The sequence below is a fragment of the Centruroides sculpturatus genome, unplaced genomic scaffold (genome assembly GCF_000671375.1).
Source record: "Centruroides sculpturatus isolate CEXI.00-Female unplaced genomic scaffold, Cexi_2.0 scaffold6, whole genome shotgun sequence".
Taxonomy (NCBI): Eukaryota; Metazoa; Arthropoda; class Arachnida; order Scorpiones; family Buthidae; genus Centruroides; species Centruroides sculpturatus.
In genome coordinates, this window is record NW_019384869.1 from 232,269 (window position 1) to 243,435 (window position 11,167).

Consider the following 11,167-nt stretch of genomic DNA (forward strand, 5'->3'; position numbering starts at 1 on the left):
GTGGCCCGCTAAGCGATATTATATATCTATTAAAACTTTCGTTTTCCGTTTTGTGTATACCAAAACAATTAAATAAATGAAAATTTGCATGTGTCATTCTTATAATGCGCAAGTGCAAGTACGAACTCTTCTTCTTCTTGGTGCCATATCAGATTCCTGACGTTGGCGACACCTGGCGTAGGTTTGTAATCCGCCAAGGTGTATACTAGGGAAAGTTACTACCCAGAGTGGTTTCCCGTTGCCTTCTCTGGGGCGCGATGTTACGCGAGGGGAACTAATGGTATAACAATAAAATATTATTCATTTTGTATTTGTTTTATTTTTTTAAAAGCATGTTTGCCTAAATTGTGGCCCATTGTAATGTTATGCATGAATAAAGTGGCCCGTGAAACAATTTGGGTCGGCCAGGCCTGACTTAAATAATACAGTAATTTTAAATCAGTTTGGCCTAGGACAAACTAGTTAAGCCTAAAGTATTTAGGCCAAGCTAGATTGTCCTAGGCTAAACTAGTATATCCTGACATGCGTAGGATAAACTAGTTTGGCCTGAAATCGGATTTGGCCGGTAACATATATAACAGAGAAAGTATGGCAATCAGTCAAAAAATGACAATTGAAGATTTTTTTTATTTTTTGACTTGGAATCTTGAAATGCCAAGAAATACAAACAATTTGGGGTGTTTTCTGTATGTATGGATGTTGACATGTGTTTGGGGCAGGATTTTCTTCATCCACTTCAATGCTTAATAACTCCTGTTCCTTTCATCAAAAATTTCTGAATTTTTGCAGGGTTGTTTGTTTATTAGGGGGATTGATGCTGCTAAATTTTGATGGTTAAAGATCAAGAGGGTGGGGAAATAAAGGGAGTCATGTCATATCTCAAGTGGGGTTGGAGTTAATGATTTTACTCGTTATTACCATTTACAATTTTTTATAAAATTCATCTCAATCCTAAAAATTAAGCTTTTTGCCATTTTATAATAATAAATTTAATTATATTAAAAAAAAAGTTTTTAAATAAGAAGTCGTAAGAGATGGCAACAGCACAGTTTTAAACATTTTGCCAGGAAAGTTATTCAACTGATTGCTGGATTTTATATTATAGTCATATATTTGATTAGTTTTCAGTTAATAAAACTAATCAAATTAGTTTTCAGTTAATAAGTTGATTAATTTTAGCAATTATTATTATTATTTTCGAATATGTATTAATTAAATTATAAGAACATAAATATTCCTTTTCAAATTCAAAAGCATTGTTTTTTTTTATTTATCAATGTTTTAGATATAGTCAAATTATGTTTTTGAAATAAAGTTATAAGTTCTTTAGTAATTTACATATCAATTGTTTACTGTTATTAATTTCATTTATATATTATTATAATATATTAATACAAAGAGAACAGTTTTTGATATAATTCAAAGTTTTAAATTGCAAATATTAAAACTTATTCCAAGTAGAAAGTTTTGTTCAGATTCCAATAGCAAGTTTAGATTAATGTTCTGCATTTAAAAATATAATTCTGAAACTGGAATTTAAGTATTATGGAGTTCAAGGATTAAAAGTTTAAAACTTAAAGGGTGTTCTTGTAGATTTGTTTAGATTTCATTCAGGAATTGCATGAATTGCACTGTGACGTTTTGTATAAAATATTTCAGGATTCTTTATTTATTAAATAGTAATTGCATCCAATATTGTTAAGAAGTATTTTATCTTATAAATCTTTAATTTATTCTTTCAGAGAAAAAATGCAGATGAAAACATCAATATATATTATTATTCTTATATTGTCGTTGTCATCGTATTCCATTTGTCAAATGTGCCGTAATCAAGAATCTCTTATGGCTCCTACTGTAATGGTAGCTATACTTGCAAGAAATAAAGAACATACTTTACCACATTTTCTTGGTTATTTAGAAAGATTAAATTATCCAAAGCATAGAATGTCTCTTTGGATTAGGAGTGATCATAACATCGATAAAACTGCAGAAATGTTACAAATGTGGGTTGCCAAAGAAAGAAACAAATATCATAAAGTTGATATAGAAATTGATGAAACAACAGATTTTTTTTCTGATGAAGACGGAGTGTTTGATTGGTCTCCGCAACACTTCGCTCATGTTATTCAGCTTCGGGAGACTGCTCTAGAAACAGCAAGGCAGTCTTGGGCCGATTATCTGTTTTTTATTGATTGTGATGCTTTTATTGTAAATAACGAGACACTAAATGAATTAATTGCTCAACAGAAGACAATTGTTGCACCAATGTTGGAGTCTTTAGGTGCTTATTCTAATTATTGGTGTGGAATGACTAGTGATGGTTATTATAAAAGAACTAAAGACTATATGCCTATTTTAGAAAGAGAAAAAATAGGATGCTTTGACGTCCCTATGGTACATTCGGCTGTTCTAATAAATCTCCGACATAAGCAGTCTCTAAAACTTACTTATGACCTAGCCAAGTTAGTTAATTACACTGGTCCAATAGATGATATCATAATATTTGCAAATTCAGCTAAACATGCTTGTGTGCCAATGAATATTCTAAATAAAGAAGCTTATGGTTATATTCTAGCACCGTTAGAAAATGAAAATACTTTAAAAGACGACATTGATCAACTAATTAATTTACGATTAGAAGTGATGGTCGAAGATCCTCCATTATATGTTTCTCCTCATTTACGTTATTACGTTCCCGAGAAAAAGAAAAGTAAATTGGGATTCGACGAAGTTTATTTAATTAATCTGAAGCGACGTACCGAAAGAAGAGAGAGGATGTTGAGATCTTTAAATGAATTGGGAATTGAAACAAAACTTTTAGATGCTGTTGATGGAAAACAATTAAATCATTCAATTATTAAAGAAATGGGAATAAAGATGCTTCCAGAATATACAGATCCATATCATAAAAGACCTATGACAATGGGAGAAATAGGTTGTTTTCTCAGTCATTATAAAATCTGGGAAGAAATTGTTAAAAAGCAGTATCGAAGTGCTATTATATTTGAAGATGACATTCGCTTTGAATCTTACTTCCGCCGGAAACTTTCAAATTTATTGAAGGAAGCAAGAGGTATTAGTCTGCAATGGGATCTTATATATTTGGGGCGAAAAAGACTTTTGGATGACCAAGAACCTTATATAGAAGGAACCACTACACTTGTTCGTGTAGCTTATTCATATTGGACATTATGTTATATGATAACATTAGAAGGTGCAAGAAAACTTATTGCAGGTGATCCACTCTCAAAATTAGTTCCTGTTGATGAATATCTTCCCATAATGTTTAACAGGCATCCAGAAACAGTTTGGAAAAGTTATTATCCTGAAAGAAATTTAAGAGCATACTCAGCACATCCATTACTCGTATATCCCACGCATTATACTGGCGAAGATAAATACATCAGTGACACAGAAGATTCTGAAGTATTAAGTTTAATGAGAGATGAATTGTGACATTTTTTTTTACATAATTGTTAATTCTATCTATATTGACTAAAAATTATTTGTAATGGTTCTTATGTCCAGTTTTACATTTAAATGCAGCTATTGTGTTCAAACAAATTATTCAATAGATTGTTTTATCCATTTGCCATAAGAATATTTCTATAATATAATTTTAATTTTTAAAATTTTATTTAAAAGTCTATAAATTGTATATCTAGTCAAACGTATAATCCTACAATGTTTGGTAACAAATGGTTTATCAATATTTCTATGATGATGTACTAAAGTCTAATACCAATCCTTTCATAGCATATTTACATTTGCCACACTTATAGGATGCAAATCTGGTTCGGATACTAATTTGGAAAGCTTAATGTAATTTATGTTAATACTTTATATGCTGATAAGAAACAGGACCAGTATAAGAAGACCAACTGGATTCACAAACAGTTAAACTGAATTTAGATTTATTACTGGAAACAGAACCAATTTAAAGATATAAACAAACTAATTTCTTGTTAGATACTTTTGTTACTTTAATCATTAATTCAAAGTTATAGCTTTTCACTTTTTTATCCTAATTGTTTAAAAATATCTTTAATTTCTAATCTGAAATTAATTTAATAGTTTTTCGAACATATTTGCAGAAAGCGTTTAATGAACAAAAATGTTCTTTTTGATTTCTAAAAGCAAGTTTTGTTTTATTTCTGTTTATTTGTGAATAAAACACTGCTAAATTAATATTTCACGATAAATTTAAATTATTTCAAGAGTTACATTTAAATATTCCCATAGATGTCAATAAAATGTTAATTTAGATCATTAAAAACTGAATGCAACAAAAATTATAATATAAAATTAAATACTTTCTTAATTATTAATAAATCAATGCCTTTTTGCCTGTATTTTAGCTTAAATTTTTGGTTCATAAACCCAACCTAGAACATACTTATCATATGCTGGCCAATATCTATCTAACAATTAAAACGCTGTGCCAGTCTGTTGTTGGATAGGTTTAAGAACCAAAAATTTAATTAATCTAAAATTCTTTTAATTAATATTGTATTGAATATTCTGTTTTAAAATATGGAACTATGTTTTATGTTGAAATTGGTTTTTCAAACATCTCAACTCTTGAATCCAGTATTTGGGGTCCTTAACTGCCGAGTCATAGAAACTTATTTTTTTAATTTTTGTATTATTTTTGCAATGAAAAAGTGATTTATATTGGTTTACATTTTATTTATGTTGTAAGACACAAAACTTATTATTAGATTTTAAAGTAAGATATTTCTCTCAGAATAAAAGGCAGCATTTCCCCTTTCTCACGTGTAGGCACTTAATTGTATCCATTGTGGGTCTGATCAAACCACAGTGGGGACAACGAGGTGATAAGGGATGGGCCCCAAAATATCTGGAGTAGACCACCCATGAAAAACTTTGTGGTGGTTTTTTAATTGCCCAGATCCAGTTCTTGGAGTAGTAGGCTGATTCCTTCACTGCCTTGTCCATCCAGCTGTCAGCACTTTTCTGAAGTTTTTTCATATTGGATGTGTCAGTGAAGAAAACTTTATTATTGCTTTCTTGCATAAAAATACTCAAATTTAATTGGACTGCAATTTGAAAAAATTGTAGACCTATAAATTCCCACTATTATTCGTTGCATGTTGCTCTGTCCTACCTTAATCTCGAGAACGTTGTTAGATAGATGAAAGTCGAAACCAGATAGGGAAAGCTAATGGGCAGGCCCCGATTAACTGCATATGAATTTCTGGTCTAGAACAAAAGTTACATGAATTCCATTCAAAAATTTTCCCTAGAACAGTTACGTAGATGACCAACCTGACATTGTTATCAGGAAAAGTATGGTGTACAGGGGCAAGACACTACTAATTTGACATCAAGAGCATATATTTTAAATTAAGTAAATTAAAAATATGATTAAAAATTGCAACCTAGCATTGTGAAGATGCCACAATAATTTTTGCTCATTCACTTTTATTGTTTTTCTTTTGAAACTGCAGAATAAGCTATGTTATTACTCTGAAATTTCATAGGAACTTTATAAACCACTTGACCTTACATTTTTTCTAGGATTATATCATGCATATTTTGTGAAGAGATTGGTTTGTAAATTTAATAAAAAGAAATGAAGAGATCAATTCCTTCTATTTAATATATATTTACATTTTTATATGATTATTTGTTGTTAATAAATATCCTTGCATTTAAGAATTGCGTATGTTTTTTATTTACTTTTTGTCCTTAGCCCAGGTAATTGAAATCAGGTAATTAAAAAAGCCTTAAATCGAAGGAAATTTAACTTGTATTTCTCTTGATTTTAACTTTTTTCTGTTGGTTGTCAGAAATTGCTGATTACCATATAGGCCTAGATTATTGTATTGTATTGATTATTATATTTTATTGTCCCATTGTTTTGTTTTATAATGTATTTAATAAATCTGTATTTCTTCAGTAATAATGGAATTTTTCTTTCGTTAACCATCCGTAAAAGTATAAGTCAGTTGGAAGAACAAGGTGCAATAAATCGCGCAAATTTCATGAATTACGCCAAAATGTTCTATAGTAACTGCTTAGATTATTTAGAAGAGTGGGCGGTACAGTATATTACAGTGACATTGAACATTTTCATTGGGTTATACTAAAACAAGAACTTAATTGAGAAGATGTGCAAAAATCTTTCCATCACATTAGTCAACATTTTCCATATAGTAATATTTACGAAAACGATCTTTTTAATGAAGTATCATTATTTAAAAAATATATTGATAAGGAAAAAGTTAAATCTTGGGCATCGGCAAAAATCTCAACATGGTTAGAAATATTTCATCATTTTGAAATAAACTATGTTCCATACAATAATGCATTAAAAATTGTGGAATACGCGCTCCAATGCCGCGACTGAACGCGTTTTTTCTATCGTAAATAAAGTGTGGACATCTGATAAATCACAATTAAGTGTTGAAACTTTGAAAGCCATATTATGTGTGAAATATAATTTAACAAATTCTTGCGAAAAATTTCTTGACATTTTAAACAACGACAGCACTCTACTAAAAAAAGTTCACTCAACTGATAAATATGCGAAAGAATAGTTTTTAAAGATTTATAATAGTATTATATATTTATTATATTTATAAATTTTACGTATGTTGAAATTTAAAAAACCTAATACAATATAATTTTTGGCGTTCTTTGATAATAAAATTTGGTTGTTCCAGAATAATTTTCTTCAACGAGACAATTTTGAGCATTTTCCCATGTCAATTTTGTCCCGCTTCACCAATGTTAAAATCTGGTCATCTTATTCTAATTGGAACACTATCATTTGTTCGACTGTAAATACCCTTGTATAAAACTTATTGTTTCAATAATATATATTAATGCTAACTATTCCCTCAACTATTAAAATACAAAAGAAGAAACGATTTCACTTTATCCCTTTCAGTCTAGTCAAGGTTAGAAACATAAAATGGCGTGAAGGGGGCTTGTGGCGAACGCCACTTTTCACATCTCAACCTTCGTGAAAAACAAGCAATTCACCCGGGTGGTATGAGTCATCACTTCCTGGAACAAGTTCGAACAATACCTGCATCATCTGTGGAGAATTTGGTAGAAACAAATAATTATGGTACAAATTTACTGTCGTGCTGCTTGGGCACATTCTGAATGTACCGGTAGTTGATTTGATTCTCCAGATGATTACATTTGTTATTATTGTATTGAACGATTAAAGTTTTTAATTTAAAGTGCTTGAACTTATCATTAAATACACAAACTATTTTGAAAACAATACATATATAAAAAATTAATAATTCATATTAATTTTTTACATATGTATTGTAATATATAATAATATGTAATAATACAATACATATGTTTGTTCAAAAACTAGAAAACTTAAGTTTTCTAGTTTTTGAACAAACATATCTAACGTTTCAGTCTTTTTCAATGTTTTTATATGATGGTTCCCATTACCTCGCATGGCTGGGTAATGGGGCTCAGTGTAACGTGTTTTTTATCATTAAGACAATATGGGGAGGAATACTCGAGTTTTGACACATGTACTTTATTTTTTAGTGTACACTGTTTGCACCATTAAAATAACTTTTCACAATATTGTTAAGTTTTCTTTAATGGGAAAAAATTTAATTATTTTGTTTACTGTATAAAAAAGCAGAGCCATGGCTAAAGCATTTGACACCAGAGACAAACTTAAATATGGCGCCTGTTAAAAATACAGTCGACCCCCCTATAACACGGTAGATACGTTCCGTTTTTTATGAAATTCATGTTTTAAGAGTCCTTAAATACATGAGCCAATCACAGCCCGGCACGTGTGCAGTTTACGGATTACGTCTGTTTGAAAGGTTTTCTTCCATAAAATTAATCGATTCTAGACTAATTCGACTCAACATTTCCAAAACACGTATAATTTTTTGGGAATAATCCATATAAACTATGCTATAAACAAGAAATTGTGGGATTACTTACCGAGTGTGCACCATTCGACGACGCCATTGCTTAAGCTTGTTTTCGTCGCGGAGCGGCACATTGAACAGCAAGCGCGTGTTTCCTGATAAGTTATTTTTCTGCGAAAAATTCGCTGAACTTTGGAGACATCATTAATAAAAATATAATTTTTATGGCCGTTAAATAACAAATAGTTTGTAGTAGGTCTGCTGCTCATTTAAATTCAACGCTTTGTGCAATATCCTCTATTGGTCTAGATTTGATCAATCCTTTCGCGACACGAGTCGGCGATGATGTTTTGCCGTATTATACGAGTTTCTTTTAGCGTATTTATATGAATACGGTCGCAATTTTTTCGCCGTTACATACGAATCCGCATTATATGAACACGTTTTATAGGGTGGCCTACTGTATAAAAATCATTAAAAAAACAATTTTTATCAATATTATTCATATAATTTTTCATACTCGTATGCGAGTTTTCTGTAAATTTATTAGTTTGCCCATGTAAGAATTATTAAATTTTGGCGCCCCGTTATCTTTACGCACTGGCACGTGACCAGTGCGTAAAGATAACGGGTAAATTTGCTCCTGCATTTTCACGGTCCCATACAAAAGTAAAAGTAAGATTATTTTTTCGAATCTAAGTGTGTTTATGGGAAAGCCGTCACAACTTTCGTTTAAAAAATTCAGCTATGTAGAAAATTTGTTATTTTTGCAGTTTCTTTATTAAAAAAACTCGATCGGAAAAGAAACATACTAACAATGGAAATTTTCTTATACAGTTTGATAAACAAACCACACGTTTAGCTTATGGTTTTTCTTAAACTGCAAATTTTTGGGATAGTTAGGGATTAAAGTAGCCGAGAAAATTGAACCCGTGCGCATTACCCATTCTTAATGTTGTTCTTCTTTTCTTTTGGAAAAGAAGAACAACATTAACCACTCGTCCACTGGAAGGCTTGTCAAAAGCTATTAACACGAACAGACTACTTACATCAACATAAGCAAATAGCAATTATGATACATCGAAAGGTTGCACACAAATGAAAAGCATTACACATCCAGGAATCATATTATAAATACGCTTCTTAGACGGTCATAGAAAACATACACGAATTATACTACGACCGTGACATAATTACAGACAAAACAATCCGTCACTATTCACAATAGACCGGACATCATATTCATTGCAAACAAAACAAAATCACATTCATCATAGACACAGCTGTATTAAACATACACTAAAAAGTTAGTAAATACTGTACTCAGAACTCTCCCAAGAAATAAAGCGTCTGTGGAGAACGGATAGTGTAGTTATTGAGCCATATGAATAAAAGTAATCATTTATTTCGAATTATAAGCATATCCTTAGGACATGCATGCATCTAGTAAGACGTAGACTCAACTGCAAGAAGTATGGTTTGTTGTTGCTTTTATCTAGGTTCATTTTCTGTTAATGTTTAACCATGGCTGAAATAGTTTATCCGAATATATAAGAAGTAAAAAAAGTTACTTTTAAAATTTTACCAAATAACCGGGACAAAATGATAAGCTGGCCGGAATGCAAGGACCATATCATCAAACCGGGACAGTCCCGGTTTGATGATATAATTAGAGCAGAATTATTTTCGATGAATCGTAATATATATGTAAATATATTGAGTTAAACATATCCGAGTTTATATTACTTTACGTATTTGTATTTAAAACTTATCTAAAATATTGAAAATTCGGGATCATCTTTCTTAATTTCTTTTATAATGTTATAATGGTTTTAAATTAATTAACTGCACATACTCTTATTCTTTGTAAGAATTTTAAGACTTAGGTTTCACTTTCGCTACACTTTCAAGGCAACTGTAAGTATTCAAAGCGCTTGCACGATTTTCTTTCGTTCTTTGGAAGTGTAAACACTTAAGTGAATAATAGAAAAGAAAAGAGACATGTTCTCTTCTCTTCGCCATTGCCACGAAGTTTAAACCTGTCTTATCTCACAAATTCATTTCTGTTGTTTTTATTTTACAGCTTAATAGTTGATTGATTAATCTAAAAACATCTATTATTCATTATAAATCCAAAAAAAAATGCACACGAGAAATCAATTTTGGATAAAGAACACAATAGAACAAAGAAAATAATTATGACACTGATGACTTCGTATTTACATAGAGCGATCGGGTGGTGAAGGGTGGTGTTCTACGTATTCGTACCGCTTGAGAAAAAATCTGCCTCCCTGGATAGCGACCCTCATTGCTTATCCCTGTATCGGCCCTTGTTCCCTGTTCTCCAGAATAGTAGGTTAAAGCCTTAGAACTGGGTTATAAAAGTAATATAAAAATACACACATATAAAATGTATATACGGGAAAATGTATATATTTTTAATAGATTTAATTTTGCATGAAAAGAAATTCTAGGGACTCATTAACAATTTGACAGATGAAAATGGAAATGTTACTACGTTCAGTACTGCATATGTTTTGTAGAAATACTAGGCTGATCAGCTTTCAACTTTCACTTTTACCCGTTAATGATTGCAACATTAATCTATTGTATTCGAATTTTATAGTTCACTTCACACCCACAAAGACCAGAAAAATACCATGTATGAACTATTTACTCTTGCAAACGACATCACAATTCTATCAAACCTTATAAAATCGAATTTTTGGAAATGAAAAGTAGCCTATATCTTCCCCGGAGCCAAGTCAATTTTTTTTCCAAAAAATGTACAGTAATTTAAAAAATTCTAAAAAGTACCCTAAACTTTTAAATCCTAAATGAACCCTAAAACTTATCAGCCAACTCTAAATTTGGAGTGAAAACTCCAATGTAACAAGCTGTATTGTAACCCCCTATCAGATTGAGTTAATAGTCTCTACAAAGCTTCATAGAAGTCGTTTCACCCGTTCTAACTCATACAGCCAGACAGACAGACAGAGACACGAATTCGATTTGATATATTGTGTATAGATTAGATTATTTTAATATTTTTGTATAATTTTCTACATATGTTAAGCTTAATTTTTCATCTATTATTATTATCATCATTATCAATAATTGATCGCTATTTCTTCAAAATTATATAATTTCCTTTCTATTGTTCTTTTCATCTATTTCTATTGTTTTATCTCATTCTTTCGTGATTCTTAAACTCTTTTTAAAAACATTTTGTCCTTTTAAAAAAAATGTATTTAAAAAAAGAATATTTTTCTTTTATA

The 11,167-nt window shown here is 30.5% G+C and overlaps 1 protein-coding gene and 1 pseudogene across 1 annotated transcript; both read left to right on the forward strand.

The window, feature by feature from the left end:
* Window positions 1-1,392: 1,392 nt before the first annotated feature.
* LOC111630854 (procollagen galactosyltransferase 1-A-like) lies at window positions 1,393-4,168 on the forward strand. The gene has a single exon (XM_023375018.1). The coding sequence runs from the start codon at window positions 1,750-1,752 to the stop codon at window positions 3,454-3,456; it is 1,707 nt and encodes a 568-aa protein (XP_023230786.1). The 5' UTR covers window positions 1,393-1,749; the 3' UTR covers window positions 3,457-4,168.
* Window positions 4,169-4,243: 75 nt separating this feature from the next.
* Window positions 4,244-6,563, forward strand: LOC111630855 (annotated as a pseudogene).
* Window positions 6,564-11,167: the final 4,604 nt, after the last annotated feature.